The sequence below is a fragment of the Oryctolagus cuniculus genome, chromosome 13 (genome assembly GCF_051225735.1).
Source record: "Oryctolagus cuniculus isolate XC-2025 breed Fujian yellow rabbit chromosome 13, ASM5122573v1, whole genome shotgun sequence".
Classification (NCBI taxonomy): Eukaryota; Metazoa; Chordata; class Mammalia; order Lagomorpha; family Leporidae; genus Oryctolagus; species Oryctolagus cuniculus.
In genome coordinates this window covers 63,964,631-63,986,399 of record NC_142879.1, presented here as the reverse complement: position 1 = coordinate 63,986,399, position 21,769 = coordinate 63,964,631, and the positions used below count along the sequence as shown (strand labels likewise).

Below are 21,769 nucleotides of genomic sequence, written 5' to 3'. Positions count from 1 at the left end.
CGCTCCCGGCTCTGGCTGGCTGGGGGGATGTTCTCGCGAGAGGAGAGGGGGCGCCGGGCGCCGCGGGTTTGGGGGGCGCGGGGAAGCCTTGAGGACCAGGGCCCGGCAAGGAGGGGAGCTGAGGCGGCGGGCAGGGCCGGGGACGCGGGGAAGCCGCTCCCGCCAGTCGCCGAGAGCCAGCCCCTGACGTCAGGAGTTTTCCTCAAAGTCAACAACAAGCCCCGCGGCGGCGGCGAGAACCGATCGGCGGCGGCCCCAAGAGGGAGGAAGGAGGGGGCGGGGAGGAGGCGGCGGCGGGGTCTCCCGGGCGAGGCGCGGCCCTCGAGAGGAGGCCGCGGACCCTCGCCCCGCGCAGGGCGCGCCTGGGGGCTCGGAGCCTCCGCCTGCGGCCGCCCCGCCGGCAAGATCCGGCCCCCGCCCGAGCGGTGTTTTCTGGTGATGAATTGAATTTGTAGCCGATATCCGATTCCCATGTAGAGTCTCCGCCTCCTCCCCCCCCCCGCCGCCGCCCTCCCTCCGCCCTCCCCCTCCCGCCGCCGCCGCCGCCGCCGCCTCCTCCTCCTCCTCCCGCTCCAGCTCCGCGGCCCGGCCCGGCCGGCTCCCTCCCTCCCCTGCAGCCCTTCGCCTGCCCTCCCGCGGGCCGCACCGGGCTCCAGGGAGCCAGAGGCTCTGCGGGGTGGGGGGAGGACAGGAGGGGAGGAGGAGGGAGGGGGGACCCCCGAGTCGCCCCCTCTCCTCCCCCCGCCCCCCAACTCCATCCTCCGCCGCCGCCCGAGCAGCTGCGGGGCCGGGGCCGCCGCCGCCGCCGCCTTTGCAGGTAACAGCCACCGCCCCCCACTCTCGCCCCCTCCCCGCCTCGCCTGCACTCCCCGCGGGCCCCGGGCCCGGGTCCTCCCTCTTGCCTCCCTCGGGCGGGGGGGTGGGGTGAGGCGGGGGCGTCTGGGTTGTCACCGCGCCGGGGGCGTGGGCGGGGGCTGGGTCGCCGGCGGCTCTGGGTGTGGGTTGGGGAGGCCGGGGGATGCCCGGCGCGGATGACACCGACACCCCCTCGCTTTCCGGAGGAAGCTGGGGGGCGGCGGTGCGCAGGGGGCCGGGGAGGGTGTTCCCGGCCTAGCGGTACCGTCTGTGTCTGGGCTGCCCCGGCCCGGCGCCTCCTGTCTCTGCGCAACTCGCGCTCCTTCCCTCGCCCCTCCCCGGCGGGGCCGTGCGGCGTGGGGAGGGGGCGCCGCTCGGACCGGGGGTGGCGGCGAGGTTATGTAATGCGTGCGGCGCCCGGGGTCGGTGTTTGGGTTGGGGGAGGGGGCCGTCTGCGCGTGGGGTGGGGTGAGGGCGAGGATGCACCGGCGTCCCCCCTCCCCCCCTCGCCCCGGGGTCTCCTTCCTCTCCCACCCTACGCCGCCGCCGGCGCACAGGAAAAGACGGCACCGGTGGGGTGGGTGTGTGTGTCGGGGGGGTGGGTAGCGCGCTCGTCTGTGTTTTTAATAGTAGTGGGGTTTTGATCCGCTTGGGAGTTGTGTGCTAAGAATAGAAATGTGCGGAAGATGCTGGGTTTGGCTGATCCACTGATGCTGTCGCCGCTGGCGGCGGCGGCGGCGGCTCAGGCTGCAAGTAAACAAACCAGCCTCTTCCTCGTCCACCTCCTCCTGCGCATCGGGCTGCATCAGCCATGATGCTGGTGGGGCCCTACCCAGCCCAAAGTTGCAGCTTCGCTGGCTGCGGCGTTCACCCTGACGCCGAGGCGGGGTCACCCTTGTTTGGGATTTCCCGGGAATCTACGGTTAGGCTAGAGCTACTGAATCTCTTTGGGGCCAGGTTTTTTCCACTAGTGGTATTTACTGTTGATCTGAAAGCAGACGGGGTGCTTACCCGTAAGTCATAGGATGCTCCCTTTTCTTCCATCAAAGAAAAAGAAAAACAACTGGTTTCACCACTGTGGTATTTTGGTTGAAAGCCGGGTAGGTTGTAATCGATAGTTTCCAGGTAGAAATCCAAAAGTGAAAGCTGTGCATATTGGTTCATTTCTAGTACCTGTTAAGATCCCCGCACTTTGTTTTAAGTTCATCTTTAAGTTACAGGATATGAAATAATGGCTTTGGCAGTTGGTCCATTGCCAGTTGTCTCAAGTCATCAGTTGAGACACGTGTTCATATTTGGTAATGCATGGTCATAGTCTATCTTGTAGTAGACATGAATTACTAAACAACCACAGCTTTTCGATTTTGAAATTAAAATACATGGAATACAAAGCCCAGAGTAGAAAAACCCAATAAAGATGGTTTAGAAAATGGAGATTAGTCTTCAGAAATTGAGCATCATTTGCAAAATCTGTGCAAAATGAACACAAATACTACAGGAGGTGGTCTGAGACATGACAGCATCTTTATTGAAATGTCTCCTTATTAGTGAATTGCTAGTTTTCCAAGGTATATGACACAATTCTGTGCAAAATATGTGTCAGGATTGTACATTTTTTTCTTGAGACAACCCATAATCTTGACATTGAAAGATTACAGAGGAAATTGTATTTGAAGATCGACTTTTTGTTTTTGTTACTGGGGTTGACCCCAGTGTCTTTGATTGGCTTGAACTTCTGATTTTAAAGCAAGGGGAGTGCATCTGTGGAATAAATGAGCCAACGTTGGCATTTAGATGGTTGTACAGTTTTAGTTTTCAGTTTTAATGTTTGTATTGTGTAGTTGCAGTGCTGTGTTTTCTTACAGCATTTTAAAACTAGTATGTAGTGTAAAGTAATTGTGTAGGACTTGTGAGGACTGTTAAACTCACTTTGTCCCCTCCAGTTTGTCTTTTTGTAATGATTAGTGAATTGTTTTCCGACTTCCCAGTTTAACATGTGTATGTCAGAGGGCTCTTAAGTTATTTTATAGATGTAAAGTGTTTTTAAATAAGGTTTCACTCACTTAACAAATACTGAGTGTGAACTGTATGCTAGGAAGATGGTTTGACTAATAACTTTCTAATATTTACTTTTCATTGAGGATTACTGTCATTAGAGAATTTGTTTTGCAAATCACTCCAACTCTAAATAAACATGTACTGGTTAAATTTATTGTGAGACAGATGTACTTAGCCTAGAGTGTGGTGCAGAGTAGTAAGTACTTAGGATTTTTAAACTCTAGCTTTTGATGAAACACATGTAAAGTTCCAACTGTTGGGGTTTCTTTATGAAGAGGAACCTATTTTTTAAATTGATTTTGTGGAAGTTTAGCACTTACTTAACCTTTGCATGTGTTTTGTGAAAAGATGCTACACTTTCTTTTCTTGTTTAACCTTTCAACAATTTAGCCTTGAGAAGATAAGGCAATTACTGTTAACAGTGTGTTAGATTTTTATCATGATTTTGTAGATTCTTTATATTGTGATTAAATTTGCAGCTTTAAAAACTAAAGTTTAGATTTGAGCAACAAAATCCAAGGACAGGAAACCATTTCATTTTTAGACAACGTCACTTCTGTAATTTGACTTGGATTTTATAAATCGATGGTGCAAATACTTTTTGTAAATTTCTGCTAAAATATTTAAATAATTTAAAATTGCTCTTTTGGTAACTCTATAGCATGTGCTTTGGTATGCTAAATACTGGTTTCACACAGCCTGCACTTTTCTGGAAAGATAAGTCTGGATCTAATGATTTAAGAAATGTTTTATCCTCATCTTTTGTGTATGATAGGGCTAGATTCAGTTTTGAGTTAAGGTCAGCCAGTGCCTTGTGAGCCCTTGCCTTGTGTTCAAGGCACTGTTGAATGTGCTTTGCATGTATTAATTCATCTAATCTTTACAACTTCTGCTATACTTTTGAAAGTGATTTTCTATTGAGAGACGCGTTGACTGTGGCAGTATAAAAATGTACTTCAACTTTCCTAATGCTGAAATACTTTTTGTTTTAGTGAGTTCCTTAACTTACTTACACAAGAGTTCCAAATCACAATGCTAAATTTAGATAATTTAGTACAACAATTTCCATGGAATCAAGTTAATATAGTTAAAAAAAATTGACCCATTAACATTGCTTTTCATTTTAGTTGTTTCCAATGCCAAATTCAATGCTTCAAATGCTTGTGTACCCTGTAGCAGCATAGTCTTTCATCAGATTAGATGGAAGGTCATTTTCCCTGCCAAATAATCTTCAAATCCTAGCTTGTGAACCCATTAATGTATTATTCTTGACCTGTAGATGTGATTTTTAGTTCCATTTCTTTTCAGTACTCTGTTGATATTGTTGATATTTCACATCCCTAAATGTTATATTTTGCTAGTATTTTGAGGGGAAAGTAAGGAGGGTTACTAGAAGAAAGCACTATATTTTCACATGAGGCTTTCCCTCATGTTAAGGAAGATTGATTATATTTGGGGGAAAGGAAGGTGGTGTTTTGCCAGTAGTGGAGTTTAGCACAGATTTTGTTTGAATGTTTGATCTTCCAAACTATATACTAAGTTTTTGAGGACAGGAGCTGTGTGTACTCGCAATACTATCACCCATGATGCCATCTATATATGAAATAGAAGAGCTTTTCTAATGCTCTACTTTGTAATTTATGGCTGAGGAAGCAGGGACAGAGCATTAGAGTGACCTTATACAGCATCACTTTGAAGGGGCAGAATTGGGAACAGAGACCCGGGTTTCTTGGTCTGTCCAGTGCCCTTTCTGATTGACTATTGTGATGAAGTTTGTTACATGATTCCATACTTACTTACTGGTTAACTCTTCCTTTAATCTGGAGGGAAGCCTGTCAAGCTGGTCAAGCTGATTCTCATCTTTAATGGGCCATATATCCAATTGCATTTTATGTATATGTAGGCCCCCTCCCCCATTTTGTAATAGGGAGGTCTGCAAGGCAGGTTGTAGGTTTTTACTTGTTATCTTAGGAGAATACGGCTAACTGCAACTGAAATTTCTTCAGCAGCAGACCTCAACCTATGCATGTTGTTAGGGATGCCTTCATGCAGAGACAAGCCACACTCTACATGGGAAATGGAAGGGATAATTTATCAGTAGCTTGTTCAGTGGATTATGTGAAGCAGAGGAACTGAATAAGTATTTTCTTGGTTGTTTCAAATTAGAATATTAAACGTATCACCTAATACAAGTTGCTTTTTTATTTTTAATAATGGCATATTGGTTGAAAATGGCATTCAGATGCTCTAAATGGGAGTAGGGGAAAAGGAGAGGAAATACTTTGTGGTTTTTTTGAGATATATTTTAAAGTTTATAGAGTTAATTTTTAAGAACGGGCAGTTTAGAAGAACTGATACTTTATCTGAAAGTTAGGGAATTCACCCATGCTTAATTGGATATTTTGCCATAATAGTCTGGATCTCAGTGAAGATAGCTATAGAAGGGGCTTTAAGAGAATCCCATAGAGTTTGTTACTGTACTCTGAAGGGAGGAAACACCCAAAATGCATAGTTTATGTGGTTCACTTCCATGTAGGATATATTTTTGCTATATATGATAACAACTCTTCAAAGGGATAGACTTAGAATTATTTGAAGTACAGAGCAAGTTGCCTTGAATTTTCTCTACACTTTAGTATGCTTCCTTTCCCAGAAATCCTTTTAAAAGTTTGATATAGCCCTGGATATTTATTATGACATATATTAACTTTAATTGCTTTTTGAAATAAGAAAGTGCCATAAAATTAAATTGTGGTTGCTCTTGACAAGCATTTGTATATCAAAGTTGTAACATTTTGTCATATTTGAACATTAGTTCTTTATTAAGTCAGTTTGGGTAGCATCTATAGAGTACATAGAAAGCTGTGAAGCAGAAAAAAATGCATTCTACATGGTATTAATTACAGCCCAGATTTGTAGTTTAGAGAAAGTTTATTATTGAATTGTATTCTGACTTAGAACTTAGGAATGAACATACTGAAATTTGCTAACCTATGACTTTTGTTCTTAATTATAAAAATAATTTCTGGGTGACTTTTGACTTTATGTCAACTACTTTGTCTTTTGTTATAATTTCATTTGTGATGCCTCAGTTATATTTTTCATTTATTTAAAAACACTGCACTTTTTTGAAAAAAATTGATTTTTTGATAATGAAGTTTGATAGTTTGTTATAATTTCATTTGTGAAGCCTTAGTTTTATTTAATTTTTAATTTATAAACACTACTGGACTTTTGAAAAATAATTTGATACAGCAGTGTTCAGAACTCTGCACATGTTGGTTCCATTTTTAAATTACATATTTTTGAGAGTTCAATCTGATAGAAAGCTTGAATTGCAGGTAGTCACTCTTTTTACTTGTCATTAACTTGTGATTGTGGGGAAAAAATGTCATGAGCAGTGGTTGGTGACAGTTTTCCTAGATTCAGAATCGTGGATAGAATAGCTACTGCTCAAATTTGTTTTTAGAGTCAAATAGGATGATACATGTGAAAGCTCTTTGGTAAGAATTTATGTTGTAGGGTTGGAAAAATCTTTAAAAAATATTTTGTTTTGTCTGCTTCCCTGTAGCTGAGTGTAGTCTTATCACAGAGTAGACAGTCTGCTTGTTGACTGAGTAAAATATGTATGTTACATATTTTTTGAGTGACTGTCTTAAAAGATATTTGAAGAACTTTCTTTGATTAAAATTGAGCAGTTAGTTACCATTTAAGTAAACAAATGTCTTTTTAAAATTCTTCAAAAATCATTTAGAAAATATCCAATTTTTTTGCTTTTTGTCTCCATAAAATTGGGTAATGTTGATGCTTGTTTTGTTTGGAGTTGAAACTTAATGATCTTAGCAAAAATTTTCAAGAAATGTCAAAAAGGATAATTTTAATATGCTCTAGTCCTTGGACTTAATGGCAGTACAGAAGAAACATCCTTTAATGAACAGGGAAGAGCATTCCTTATAATTCAAATTGTTTCTTTACAGGTATTTCCATAATGTTTAAGTTCAGTTTTTTTCTTTAAGAAGGCATAGTACTGTTCTCCTTGTTGAATTACAACGTTTGTTTGCCTAGCCTGTTTATTATTTTTATCTAAAGCTGCATCTTCATTCCTCCATTCATTTATTTATGCCATATTTGTTGAGCATCTCTCCATTTGCCAGGCACTGTCACACATTGCTTTATTAAATTACATTGTGATAGAGTGAAGTAAAAGATGTGAAATGTTTTGTAAATTGTAAAATGACATTCAAATGCAGTTATCAAATTCTCAGTCAATTCTGAGTGAAGATACCTTTAGCTTAACTGCCTTATAAATTATAAATTGAATCTGCCAAGAATTTTGTGCGAAACCTTTTATAAGAATGGGAATATTTTGATTATCCAACAATGAAATGTTTAATACAGTAGGTTTTTGGAGAGAAATAAACCAAATTTTGTCAGTTACAGCTCATTGGGTAGAACCTAGTCTTAGAGAAGTTAGGACTGTGGGAGGAGATGAAGTTTGCTCTACCCCAGGAAACACATGATAGAGTCCCACCTCAACCTGCAGATTAGTGTGTTTAGTTAGGGGAGACTGAGTGGAGCAGAGAGCCATTGCAGGAACATAAAGTCAAAGCACATGGGTTATGGCTTAATGAGTCAAGAGCATTTTCACATGTAGATGACTGCATTTATTTCTAGTTTATTGATCCTAACTCAGATTACTTTCAAAGGATGTTATCATTTTAGCCAGTAGCGACCCAAGAGCAATTTTAAAGCTGAGATTATGAATATGAATAGAATTTGGTGACAGTTTCATTTTTTTATTTTATATTATTTAAAAGATTTATTGAAAAACAGATTGCAGAGAGAGGTAGAGAGGTAGAGAGAGAGGTCTTCCATCCACTGGTTCACTCCGCAATCACTGGCCAATCTAAAGCCAGGAGCTTCTTCCTGGTTTCACACAAGGGTGCAGGGTCCAAAGACTTGGGCTGTCCTCCACCGCTTTCCCAGTTTGGAAATGGAGCAGCCAGGACTTGAACCAGTGCCCATATGGGATGCCTGCATTGCAGGCAGCAGCTTTGCCACATAGGCCACAATGCCGGCCCCTCTATAATTTATTTTTATTTGAAAGGCAGAGCGACACAGAGAGTGAGAGATACAGAGAGATCCTCCAGCTACTGGTTCACTTACTAAGTGTTTCAGTAGCTGGGGTCCGGGCCAGGCAAAAGCCAGGAGCCAGGAACTCCATTTTGATAGGCAACATGGTTGGCAAGAGCGCAGGTACCTGAGCTATTACCTACCTTCCAGGCACATTAGCAGGAAGCTGAGGCAAGACAGGCACTCTGTCTGATATAGGATGCAGGCATTGTAATCAGCATCTTAACCTGCTGTATCACAATGCCTGCCCTTCTATAATTTCTTTATGGAGATATTATAGTATAGATCATTTTAATAGGAGAGCATGTGATTTGTGTGTGTTTATTGCATGTATATTTTTATGATTATTAATTGGCTTTACCCAGGTTATATTAGGTTTATAGTCTGAAACCAAGAATGATCGTAATAGATGTTAGGCCTTTTGCTGCATGTGCCACTGAAGAGAATGGCTACAGTGCAGCTCTGTAAAGACATTTTGCATGAGTGCTCCCAATGTTGAACTTAAGATTGTTTATGGCCGGCGCCGCAGCTCACTAGGCTAATCCTCCACCTAGTGGCGCGGGCACACCGGGTTCTAGTCCTGGTCAGGGCGCCGGATTCTGTCCCGGTTGCCCCTCTTCCAGGCCAGCTCTCTGCTGTGGCCCGGGAAGGCAGTGGAGGATGGCCCAAGTCCTTGGGCCCTGCACCCGCATGGGAAACCAGGATAAGTACCTGGCTCCTGCCATCGGATCAGCGCGGTGTGCCGACCGTGGCGGCCATTGGAGGGTGAACCAGCGGTAAAGGAAGACCTTTCTCTCTGTCTCTCTCTCTCACTGTCCACTCTGCCTGTCAAAAAAAAATTTAAAAAAATAAAATAAAATAATAAGATTGTTTATGTACTGTTAAGAAATTAATACTTTCACTTTGTCCATTTCTGTATTGTATATCCAGTTGACCATGTTTAGTTCTTTAGGATATCAGTCAGATGAAAATGATAGGATTCTTTACTAGAGATTTTGTTCTGTTTTGTTTTTCCCATTTTTTTTTTTTCCTAAAGGGAAAGGGTTTATTGGTTGAAACTCCACAGACTGGAGGGAAGGGGCGAAGAAGAAAACAGAGCTTAAGAGAAATCAAGAGCGTGAGGGAGAGCCATGTGTTCAGAATCAGGTCTTGTTAAACCTTTGCTCGGGAGTGGGCAGGAAAGTAGAAGCAGCGAATCCTATTAGGGTGGGGGTGGAGCTGACACTGGTGGTTGGGCCATGGGATCACCTGGCGTCCAGCAATGGTGGTGGGGGCTAGAGCCTAGGATGGTGTCCAGGGTGTAGATCACGCCATAGATAAGACTGCGTCATTTTTTTTTTTTTTTTTTTTTTTGTCAGGCAGAGTGGACAGTGAGAGAGAGAAAGGTCTTCCTTTGCCGTTGGTTCACACCCTCCAATGGCTGCTGAGGACAGCGCGCTGTGGCCTGCGCACCACGCTGATCCGATGGCAGGAGCCAGGTACTTATCCTGGTCTCCCATGGGGTGCAGGGCCCAAGCACTTGGGCCATCCTCCACTGCACTCCCTGGCCACAGCAGAGAGCTGGCCTGGAAGAGGGGCAACTTTTACTAACATTTTCGTTATAAAACAAGAGTTCTATGGGGTTACATTATCCCAGAAGTCCAGGGTGGGTAGAGGGATGATGATCTGTCTTTTTTTTTTTTTTTTTTTTTTTTTTTTTTTTTTGACAGGCAGAGTGGATAGTGAGAGAGAGAGAGAGAGAAAGGTCTTCCTTTACCGTTGGTTCACCCTGCAATGGCCGGCATGGCAGGTGCGCTGCGGCCGGCGCACCGCACTGATCCGAAGGCAGGAGCCAGGTGCTTCTCCTGGTCTCCCATGGGGTGCAGGGCCCAAGTACTTGGGCCATCCTCCGCTGCCTTCCCTGTCCACAGCAGAGGGCTGCCCTGGAAGAGGGGCAACCGGGACAGAATCTGGCGCCCCAAACGGGACTAGAACCCGGTGTGCTGGCGCCACAGGTGGAGGATTAGCCTAGTGAGCCGCGGCGCTGGCCGACGATCTGTCTTTAGAGCTACTTCCTGCTGACATGGGGAGACGAGGTACTTTGTGCTGGCATGGGGTGACGTCTCAAGCTGCTGTCTCCTGGGTGGGGAGCCGAGTATGTCCCTGTAGCAGCATTTGCTTGACTGCCTGGTTGGTGAGGGCCTTGGTTCATTCCATTATCAACTCCTGTAAACACTTCAACAGACACTGTAGTATGAAAGACAGGGTGACAATAGCAACGAATGATCCTAAGAGTGGCATTAACGAATCAGAGGATTTCATAGAGGAGAGGAAATGAGGGGGGTCTCTGGACTCTTGTGAAGACTGTTGATGGATGTGGTTTAAAGCAGATCATAACCAAGACAAGGAGAAAGGCCATTTATCTTTTGTAGGTAGAGGGGTTTGTGGAGAAAATTCTGAACAATCATACACATTAAGTGGGGGAGAGGACCATCAATACACACAGGTCAGGAGTAGAGCCATTGATGTATGAGTAGGGACTATGATTTTTTTTAAGATTTTATTTTTATTTATTTGACAGGTAGAGTTACAGATAGAGAGAGAGAGAGAGAGAGAGAGAGAGAGAGAAATGTCTTTCTTTCATTGTTTCACTCCCCAAATGGCTGCAACGGCCAGAGCTGTGCTGATCCAAAGCCAGGAGCCAGGTGCTTCTTCCCGGTCTATCATGTGGGTGCTGGGGCCCAAGGACTTGGGCCATCTTCTGCTGCTATCCCAGGCCACAGCAGAGAGCTGGACTGGAAGAGGAGCAACCGGGACTAGAACCTGCACCCATATGGGATGCTGGCGCCGCAGGCCGAGGGTTAGCCAAGAGAGCCACAGCGCTGGCCCCAAGGCTATGATTATAAAGGAATGAGGCCCCAAGTGGGCTAGACAGGATCTAGAACAAAGAGGACCTAAGAAAGCTGCTGTCTAAACATGAATAAGTTTTCCAATTGAGAGGCAAATAGAAACTGACAGAAGAGGCCTGATGACAATCAGGTGGGCTTTAAGGCCTTTCCAGTTATGAGTCCTAGACCTACCTATCTCTTCACACGGGGTACATCATAAAGAAGGTGTGAACCTCCTTGGGAAACACCCTGTTGACTTCCGTTAATTACCTAGTTGGCCTGGGAGGAGAGCTTTTGCCCATTTTTAATAGTGAAATGGATCTTGTCTTGTGTTACATAACCATTTTCTATGGTAGTAATAAGTTTAGTCTTTGCTGGGGTAAATTAAGTTTTTTTGTTTTTTTTTGTTTTTTGTTTTTTTTTAAGATTATTTATTTGAGAGGCAGAGCTACAGACAGAGAGGGAGAGAGAGAGGTCTTCCATCCACTGGTTCACTCCCCAAATGGCCACAATGGCCGGAGCTGGGCCGATCCAAAGCCAGGAGCTTCTTGCGGGTCTCCCTCATGGGTGCAGGGCCTAGGCACCTGGGCCATAGCAGAGAGCTGGATTGAAAGTGGAGCAGCTGCGACTCAAACCAGTTGGTGCTGCAGGCGGAGGCTTAGCCTACTCTGCCACAGTGCTGGCCCTGGTAAACCAAGTTTTACCTGTGTTTTTCAGAGCCACTAATGTGTTAGTAGTGATGTTTTCTGAGGACATGGCTTGTAGACTCTTTCTAGGCTTTATTTGACTTGTTTTTCTTTTCCTTATTCTATTCCCAGAATGTCTCTAATTGAGTATTCAGATAAACATAGTTTGGGAGGGTAATCCTAGATTCTAATATGCCTTTTTGATTCTCTGTAGCCACAGACTCCTCAGTGATGACTTTGAGTAGTCTTGGTCTTAACTGTGCAGGTACTGCCTTTGGCCCTTCAAGGGGGTCGTCTTCTGTTCAGCCACACATCCTTGTCAGGCTATAGAGACAGCTTACAGGATATTTAGTCTTGATTCCTGACTGCTGAATGATGAGGCCCTCCCTGCACTTAATTTGCATTTGAGAAAGACATATAATCTAGTTTAGTACTAAAGAGGGAGTTTAACCTTGAACTTACTGCTCTGCCTAATTTAAAAGTAGTATGGTTGTTTAGTTCAGCTGTTCATTTTTCTGGTTTTCCAAAAATTATGCCTGTGTTCCTGGACCATGAAACATGGTATACCTGGACCACATTTTTGGTCCCTTTCTGTGGAAATGCTTTTACTCAATTTAACTAGCATTTTCCTTTTTAGGTAAAAAGGGACAGTAATAGCCTTGTAAAGCCCAGCTGCTATATATGAGGCCTATTTTGAGGATTTTGCTGATTACACTATGAGGTATTTTATGAAGACTCATGGGCTGTATAGTTCTGATTTTTGTCCCAGGAGGTATTACAGTCCATCTGAGCCCAACATTTTTTTAAATTTATGGATGCTGTAAATAGGGAAAACTATTGTGTTTCCTCATTTGGATTGTCTTCCTGAAAACTTCATGCCTGATTTGTGGCTTATCTTTCACAAATAGAGGGACTTTTTGCTCCGGCTTTTTTTTTTTTATCTTAAGGCAGTGTAGTTTTGGAACTAAGAATGTGCGCTCAGGAGTCAGACAGCCTGGGTTCAGATCTTGGCTCCATCATTTATTAGCTGTGTTGCAGTCGGACAAACTGCTTAATCTCTGTGAACCCCCCTCAGTTTCCTCATTTTTGAAATGGATTTAACAGTACCCTAATAGGATTGGTGTGAAGATTACCTGAGGAAAGTAAGTGTAAGGACCTGTAGCAGTTCTTGGCACATCTTGAATATTCAGCAATTTTTCCACTTTCGTATTCTCTTTGTATCATTTTCTTTGTCTACTTAAGAAAATAGCTGATTTTATATTATATACTTGTTGTGATCTACCTAAAATATTTCTTGGAACACGCAGAGTAAGAATACACGTCGGTTTCTTGGCACCTGTTTTGTAAGTACAGTAGTTACAAATAGTTAGAATTGCTCTGCTATAACAGTTTTTGAAATTGTAGGGATTTAGTTCACTTAAGTTTCATTCTCTTCCCGCGTCACCTTAAACAGACACACTATGGAATGATTTTTCTGTGTTACTTGTGTTGGTGCGACAGTGGTTTTCTTAAGACATATTTTGTTGCAACCTCTTAGGTTAAAACTTGTTCTGTGATTTGAAATCTGTCACAAGACCAAGGAAGTGCATTCAAAATAAGTTCCCCAGTTTGAAGAGCTAGACTTTTATGCGAGGTCAGGCCGGTTGAAGACATTTACAAAGAATTAGTTGTTTGTTATTGCTATGTGAGTTGCAAGAATGGAAAAAAAGAAATTCTTTCTTCAATACTTCCTTCCAGGCTGAGTCATCACTGGAGAGTGGGAAGGGCAGCAGCAGCAGCAGACTCCAGACCCTGAAGCTGCTATCACAGAGTACCATTTCTTCAAGGTGGGGGCTCAGAGGGAGCCATCATGAGCGATGTTACCATTGTGAAAGAAGGTTGGGTTCAGAAGAGGGGTAAGTGCTCAACAAACCAAAAATAATATGGTTGGTAAGCCTGCTGAACAGTGAGTGGTCTCTTGCTAGCTGATCTTTTTGCTGATGCTGTGAAAGTAAACCATGATGTGCTATGTCTACTAAGTGAGAAGTTATATTGAATTAATGTTTAGGAATTTGCTCGTTATTTAGAATTTCTTAGTAATTCTTGATTTTGAGTTAAAAAGTTAGGTTTGACTTTGTGATATGTTGTGTGCATACATGTTATAGAAAGTTAGTGTTACATTTTTCTGTGGTATTCACAGATTTTACAGTCTGGAGACATACCTTTAGAATAATCTAATATCTAGAAAAGTTCTATTCTGTGTGCATTTAAGATAATTTAAATATATAGATAACATATCCAATTAAGCTAATTTGGATCATGGCAGGAAAAGGGTTTAAAGTAGTAAAGGGGGAGGTGTTTGCCATACAAATCCATGGTCTAAACAGCCTCATAAATTAGGTAAGTAGAGTTCTGAAGTAAAAGGCCAAATTAAGACAAGGATTTTTGTGTATGTTTGTTTACTTTCATATTTTAATTTTTTATTATTTACTTTTAGTATTGTTCACTGTACTTTAGATTAGCACATGCTTTCTTTGTTGTTAATAAAGGAAGAACTCTTCAGTGTAAAGCTTTTCTTATCATTTGTGAGATCACCTGCTTGTGTGGTCAGTGTGTTTATTAGAAAGCTAGAGTGTAGACTGGTTGCTAGGCAACCGCTATTTACCCTCATGGACAAGTTGAGTAGGAAGAGGACTGTTCCATTTTCAGGACTTTTTTATTGCTGTATGTATGTTTTCTGGGTGAACGTTTTGTCTTAAATACTGATTTTAACATTCTTTGAAGGTCTGTAGGTAATATGTATTCTGAAAAGCTGTTAGTTTTAAGTGTGATTATCCATTTATTGAGTTTTACATCAGCCATTTTGAATTGAAATTTACATACAATAATGTTAGACAATTTTAAGTTACAATTTGATGAATTTTTCCTAACATGAATAGTGGTGTAATAGACAATTCTAATCATGATAGGGAACATTTCCATCTCCCCAGGAAGTTCCTTCATGCCCCTTTGTAGTCCAGTCCTCATCCCTCAACCCTGGCAACCACTGCTCTGCTTTCTGTTTCTCTGTTTTACTTTGATAGATTTTTATACCAGTGGTATCATGCAACATGTAGTCTTTTTCATTTGGTTTCTTTAACATGGAGTAATAGTTTGAAGACTCACTCATGTTGTTGTATGTACCATTAGTTCCTTTTTATTGCTGAGTAGTATTTTATGGTGTGACTAGATCATGATTTATCTAATAGCTGATGGATATTTCAGCTGTCCCTCGTTTTTGACTACTGGTATATGACTTTGTATGATTTTTTTTGTCTTGAGTAAAATAACCTAGGATTGAGATTGTTGGGTTGTATAGTGGGTGTATGTTTAAATTTTAAGAAGTACGTGTTTAACTCTTTAAAAACCACCAAAATTTTTCCACAGTGGTGAACCATTTCTATTAAGTTTTATTTCTTTTATATTCTCATAAATTTGGAAACCATTTTCAGATTTCAGTGCTTGTGAAAGTGGTTCTTTTTATTGTTATTATCTTTTTAAACTTACTTATATGTAATTTTTCCTACTGTGTCTTTTGGGGCATGACAAGCCTTTTAAATAAGCTTTCTGGAGTTTTATTTTACTAACTGCGGAAGTCTGCTCTCACAAGTTTATTCCAGCAGATTAAATGAGATAATGGATGTGGTTCTATTTTGACAGTTGTGACACAAATACAGCATATTGCTATCTTTACATGTTTAAGAAGGATTTGGGGTGGGTCCTTAGTCTGTTTAATTAATTGTATCTTGTCTGAAATTCTGTAATAGAAGGTTAGTCTTCAGTACATGCAATATAGACAAGAAAAAATTGGATAAAAATTTCTGAAGTGTTTTTCTTAAACTAGTAAGGGACTGTGGATTTTAATGAGTTTGTGTGTGCTTATTTTGAAAGTAATAGTCATGTAAATATGAGTGTGAATAGTACTTGGTGAAGCAAATTACAAAATGAAAAGTAAAAATATTTATCCCCTACTTTTTTTTTTCCTCAAAGGTAATACTTTTAGACCTTTTCTATTATTCTGCTGTTCATTATCTCAATACATGATATCCTGAAGTTTATTTGTGATTAACTATCCTAAGTAATCTAATGCTTTCCCACTATGAAAAATGAAGAATTTAAATTTTAATACCTCTTCTGCCTCCCTCACCCCTAAACCCCCTGCCTTTATAGTTAAACTTCAGGCTGTTGGAACATTAACATTAAAAAATATTTAGACATTGTCTCTAAACAAGCAGCTTTGTAAGTTGTGAATAATTAGTACCCCTCACTTTCTTTCCCTTGAACTCCCTGCAGTTCTCTTCCCAATTTATGTCAACTGTAACATTTATATTATCAAGGTTTGTAATAGTTATTGTTGATCTGAAAATGGTCAATATAAATATAAGTAATTTTGCCTAAGCAAAGTAGAGGACAGATGGTTCTCTTGTATTCCACTGGAACTTAAGATCGTGCCATATTTTAGTTTGACTTCTACGTGCCATATTTTTCCTGTGTTGGAAGGAGAGTGCCTCACTTTATTATATTACTTGACTATTCAGCTTTTTAATCGTACCATTTTTTGCAGTTTTAATATGAACTGAATTGCTGGATCTGATGCTTAGCTAATATAATGTTAGTTCATTCTTGGACAACTTCTGTGCTTTCTTAGATCTGTGTCTTTCCTCCTTTTGTTTTGGATTTACTTTATAATTCTTTTTTTAATGATTTATTTATTTGAAAGAGAGAAGGAGAGAAGGGGGGAGGGGAGGGGAGGGGAGGGGAGGGGAGGGGAGGGGGAGAGAGAGAGAGAGAGAGAGAGAGAATGAATGAGAATCTTCCATCCGTTGATTCACAATTGGTCGCAACAGCCAGGGCTGTACGGTTCTGAAGCCAGGAACCAGGAGCTTCTTCCGGATCTCCCGCTCAGGTGCAGGAGCCCAAGGACTTGGGCCATCTTCTTCTTTCCCAGGCCATAGCAGAGAGCTGGATTGGAAGTGGAACAGCCTGGATTGGAACTGGTGCCCATATGGGATGCTGGCATTGCAGGTGGCAGCTTAACCTGCTATGCCACCACGCCGACCGCTTTACAGTTTCTAGAGTACCTCCTGAATCGCTTTTTCTTCCCAGGAGTAACGTGTGTGGGTGCTTGTCAGCATAATGTTTTGCACCAGATGCATAAAAGCAGACCTCGGTGGGGTATAGAATTCAAAGTTTAAAATAATTTTCCTTCAAAATTTCCAGGGTTGTGTTACATTACTGTTTAGTAACCAGTTTTATTGCTGAGAGGCTTGGTGTTCATTTTTTTGTAGGTAACCTGTGTTTGCTTTCTTTTTGTGTTGACTCCTTTTTATCCTTATAATTATTTATTTAGAGCTTCTGTATCAAAGTTTTTTTTTTTTTTTTTCATTTTCCATGTCTTTTTTTCTTTTTCTGGAAATGTATTTAATTTTTTCTATTAGCCCTTTATTATTTACTTCAGTTATTTATGTTTGGGTACTTTTTCTAGTTCATAGTCATCTGCTCATGTAGGTATAATATAATTTTTTAAAGATTTATTTATTTATATGAGTTACACAGAGAGAGAAGGAGAGGCAGAGGGAGGGAGGGAGGGAGAGAGAGAGAGAGAGAGAGAGAGAGGTCCTCCATCTGCTGGTTCACTCCCCAACTGGCTGCAATGGCCGGAGCTGTGCTAATCCGAAGCCAGGAGCCAGGAGCTACTTCTGGGTCTCCCATGCAGGTGCAGGGGCCCAAGGAATTGGGCCATCTTCCACTGCCTTCCCAGGCCATAGCAGAGAGCTGGATTGGAAGTGGAGCAGCTGGGGATAGAACTGGTGCCCATATGGGATGTCAGCACTGTAGGTGGCTGCTTTACCTGCTAGGCCACATCGTTGGCCCCATAATCTTTAGGCCCTAAGTGTTTAAGTTGTTTTCTTCTCTTTGAAAAAAGCTATTTATGAGGGTTCTTTTTTGTTGCTGGTAGTTTTCTTCAAGTGTTTTGTGATCCAAGTTTCCCCATGTAATTATTAAAGGATTAGGTTTACTGGTAATATCTGCACTTATTTTTTACAATTTTTTCTCAAGTTTCTGATAAGATAGATTCACTGAATAAGGATTTATGCTGGTAATATATTTAACTGTTCTCTTGAAAGCGTAGTTGAGATGCTAGCGAAATCAAATTTTGGATTTTTCCCCTCTATGTTTCTTAATTTGTTCCCTTACAGATTTTCAATATTATTTGAATGATACTTTTTTATTTGGTTATTAAAAGATAAATTACAGAGTTAGATGAATTGAAATAATATTAACCAGACTTATTGTTATTTATAAAATTCATTTTCTTAGTAACTTTTTTAAAAGATGTATTTATTTATTTGAAAGTCAGAGTTACAGAGAAAGACAGAACTTCCATCTGTAGGTTCACTCCTCAAATGGCCTCAATGGGTGAGGCTAGGCCATGTTGAAGCCAGGAGCCTGGAACTCCTCTGTGTCATCCATGTGGGTGCAGGTAACCAAGGACTTGGGCCATCTTACCTGCTTTTCCAGGCCATTCCCAGGGAGCTGAAATGGAAGTGGGGTAACTTGGACTCGAACCAGTGTATATATGGGATGGTGTTGAGGGTTCCAGATAATAGCTCAACTTGCTATGCCTCAAATCTACCCCCGGTAATGCTGTTTCATAGAAATCTAAATAGTAGTAAGTGTGGATATAAAGTGAAAATTTAAAGTATCATTAGTCAATTTGTAATGCTACTATTTTGAAATTGATGCATATCTAAGTTGATTTTATCATGAAAAGCATTTGATTGATGAAAATATGGCATATGTGTTAATTTTGTGCACTTTTTGTTGTTTTAATATCTGATAAATTGAAGTTTCTGTTGTGTTCTGTTTGTATAACCAGTTTGTGCTTTTCGATAACTTTTTCTCTTAGTTTGTCTTGTATTTAAAATTTCCAATTTGGGGATATCCACAGACTTTGTCCTTTAAATGCTGTTTGTATTGTACAAAATGACTAACTTAAATTAACTAGAGTGTTTAGGAATCTAGTAATTCCACATGAAAAATTTTATCTGTGTGTTGTTTCACAAGATAGTTATTCCTCCAATCAAAATATATTTTAGCAATCAAAATATATTTTAGCAACATAAACATTGTGAACCAGATTATGTTGTAATGTGTGATTGTTGTGATCTAGTGAAACTGAACAAGTTATAGAAAACAAAATTGTTTTTGGCTGCTAATCTAAGTGCAAAGACTTTTCCCTTCTCATTTACTTTGTGTATACTTGTGTTCTTTTTGTTCATGTTTTATTCACAAAATGACTATAGAAATAACTTATAAAGCAATTAAGGAGAAAGAAGATGACCGTATGATTTCCTGTTTACTACCCAGCAGCATGCTTTTTCCATAAAGAGTAAAGAGCTGTGGTAGTGGCTGTGTAAACCACATGCTAGATTAGAGAAGCTCACTTTGACTGTTGAAGTTGTAAATGGAGAATAAACATGGGAAAATTAAATTTATTTTCTGATGGTATTGAAACTGTGAGATTTACAAAAATGTGGAATTTGTTTTCCATATTATAGTTTCAATATATTAGCTTTGAAAGTCTTAACCAAGAGAGCCCTCAGGTGATAAGCATTTATGTACATTGTAGAGTTACTTACTGAACTGTAAGTTGTTACTATGTGGACACTTCTTCCCAATCAGCATTTTTTTTTAAAGATTTTTTATTTATTTATTTGACAGAGTTACAGACAGTGAGAGAGACAGAGAGAAAGGTCTTCTATCCGATGGTTCTCCCCCCAAATGGCCGCAACGGCTGGAGCTATGCCTATCTAAGCCAGGAGCCAGGTGCCTCTTCCTGGTCTCCCATGTGGGTGCAGGGGCCCAAGCACTTGAGCCATCTTCTACTGCTTTCCTAGGCACATTAGCAGGGAGCTGGATCAGAAGCAGAACATCTGGGACTCAAATCGGGGCCTATATGGGATGCCAGGACTGCAGGCAGCGGCTTTACCCGCTATGCTACAGTGCCAGCCCCACTAATTGTCTTCTCAAAAGATTTTACTCATCTGTTGAAATGACCACATGATATTTGCTTATATTCTGTTAATATGGTGATTTACTTTCATTGCTGAAATGAATTCCTATTTGGTTGTGTTGTTACTATTTTTTATTATATTACAAGTTTTAATTTACTATTATTTTACAACTGATTTTTTTGCATTCACAAAACATTGATTTATATTTTCATAAACAGGTTGGGAAGTTTCATTCCTCCTCCATGTTTGAAAGAATTTGCTAAGATGGGTTCTGTTTTTTTAGTTAAATATTTGGTGAAATGTACCAGTGAACTCATCTGGGTTTGAATTTTCTTTGTGGGAAGATTATTGATAATATGTAAGGTTTCTTTAATAGATGTGAGTCTCTGCATATTTTCTATTTCATCTTCTTTTAGTTTTGGTAAATAGTATTTTTTTTTTTTTTTTTTTTTTGACAACAGAGTGGACAGTGAGAGAGACAGAGAGAAAGGTCTTCCTTTGCCGTTGGTTCACCCTCCAATGGCTGCCGCGGCCGTCGCACTGCGGCCTGTGCACCGCGCTGATCTGATGGCAGGAGCCAGGTGCTTCTCCTGGTCTCCCATGGGGTGCAGGGCCCAAGCACTTGGGCCATCCTCCACTGCACTCCCGGGCCACAGCAGAGAGCTGGCCTGGAAGAGGGGCAACCGGGACAGAATCCGGCGCCCGGACCAGGACTAGAACCTGGTGTGCAGGCGCCGCAAGGTGGAGGATTAGCCTAGTGAGCCGCGGCGCCGGCTTTTAAAGATTGTCCATTTCGCCCAAGTTGTTTAAGTTTTTGGGCATAAAGTTATTGGTAATATCTCCTTAGACTTTTTTTTTAAAACTATTTATTTGAAAGAGTTACAAACAGAGAGGGAAAGACAGGGAGAGATCTTCATTCTACTGGTTCACTCCCCAGGTGACCACAACAGTAAGGGATGTGCTAGGCTGAAGCCAGGAGCCCAGAGCTTCCTCCAGGTCTCCCGTATGGGGCCTAAACACTTGACCCATCTTTTGTTGCTCTTCCCAGGCCATTAGCAGGGAGCTGAATTGGAACAACCAGGACATGGACTGGCACCCATGAGGGATGTGGATTTATCTTACTTCACTGTTTTAACTGTATCCTACAAGTATTTTTTTAAAGATATATTTATTTTATTATTTGAAAGGTAGAATTAACAGAGAGGCAGAGGCAGAGAGAGAGAAAGAGGTCTTCCATCCACTGGTTCACTTCCCAAATGGCTGCAATGGCTGGAGCTGGGCCAATCTGAAGCCAGGAGCCAGAAGCTTCTTCTGGGTCTCTCACACAGTTGCAGGGACCCAAGGACTTGGGCCATCTTCTACTGCCTTCCCAAGCCACATCAGAGAGCTGGTTCGGAAGTGGAGCAGCCGGGACTCAAACCGGCACCCATATAGGATGCTGGCACTGAAGGTGGCAGCTTTACTCACTACGTAACAGCGCCTGCCCCTACAAGTTTTGATATGTTATATTTTCATTAGCATTTAATGCAAAATGTTTTCTAAATTTCTTTTTTTTTCCCCTTTGAATCCTGAGTATTTAGAAGAGTGTTGTTTAATTTCAACTATATGGGCTTCCAAATATCTTTGAATCATTAATTTCTGGTTTCTGTTTGGTGGTTTCTTTTTAAGAACTTTTTAAATTTATTTTAAAGGCAGAGTTACAGGGAGAGGAAGAGTGACATAGAGAGAGAAATCTATCTGCTGCTTCACACCCTAAATGGCCACAATGGTTGGGGCTGGGCTGGTCCGAAACCAGGAGCCCAGAGTTTCTCCTGGGTCTCCCATATGGGTACAGGAACTCAAGGACTTGGGTCATCCTCTGCTGCTTTTCCAGGCTCATTAGCAGGGAATTGGATTGGGAGTGGAGCAGCTGGGTCTCTAATCAGCACCCATATGGGATGCTGGTATCACAGGTAGAGGCTTAACCTGCTACACCACAATGCTGACCCCAATTTGGTGGTTATTGTAGAAGATACTCTTGAGATTTAAGTTATGTGAGGTTTTTTATGATTTATTTTGTATGGCCCACTGTGTGACATATCTTAATTTTCTGCTGTTGTGGATATATATAATAATTGGAATATGTATAAATATA

The 21,769-nt window shown here is 41.5% G+C and overlaps 1 protein-coding gene across 5 annotated transcripts in view; it reads left to right on the top strand.

Annotated features, from left to right (window-relative positions):
• The window catches only part of AKT3 (AKT serine/threonine kinase 3), a 308,783-nt gene that overhangs the window by 384 nt on the left and 286,630 nt on the right, over nucleotides 1-21,769 (top strand). The window contains exons 1-2 of one of the 5 annotated variants that reach the window (XM_051820800.3): nucleotides 536-817; nucleotides 13,337-13,494. In XM_051820800.3, the coding sequence (XP_051676760.1) occupies nucleotides 13,449-13,494 (46 nt within the window). In that variant the 5' untranslated portion in view covers nucleotides 536-817; nucleotides 13,337-13,448. Of the gene's footprint in view, nucleotides 1-535; nucleotides 818-1,110; nucleotides 1,252-1,305; nucleotides 1,433-13,336; nucleotides 13,495-21,769 lie in introns of those variants that run through there. The other 4 variants (XR_007909725.3, XM_089312320.1, XM_089312321.1 and 1 more) reach the window with 4 other exon arrangements.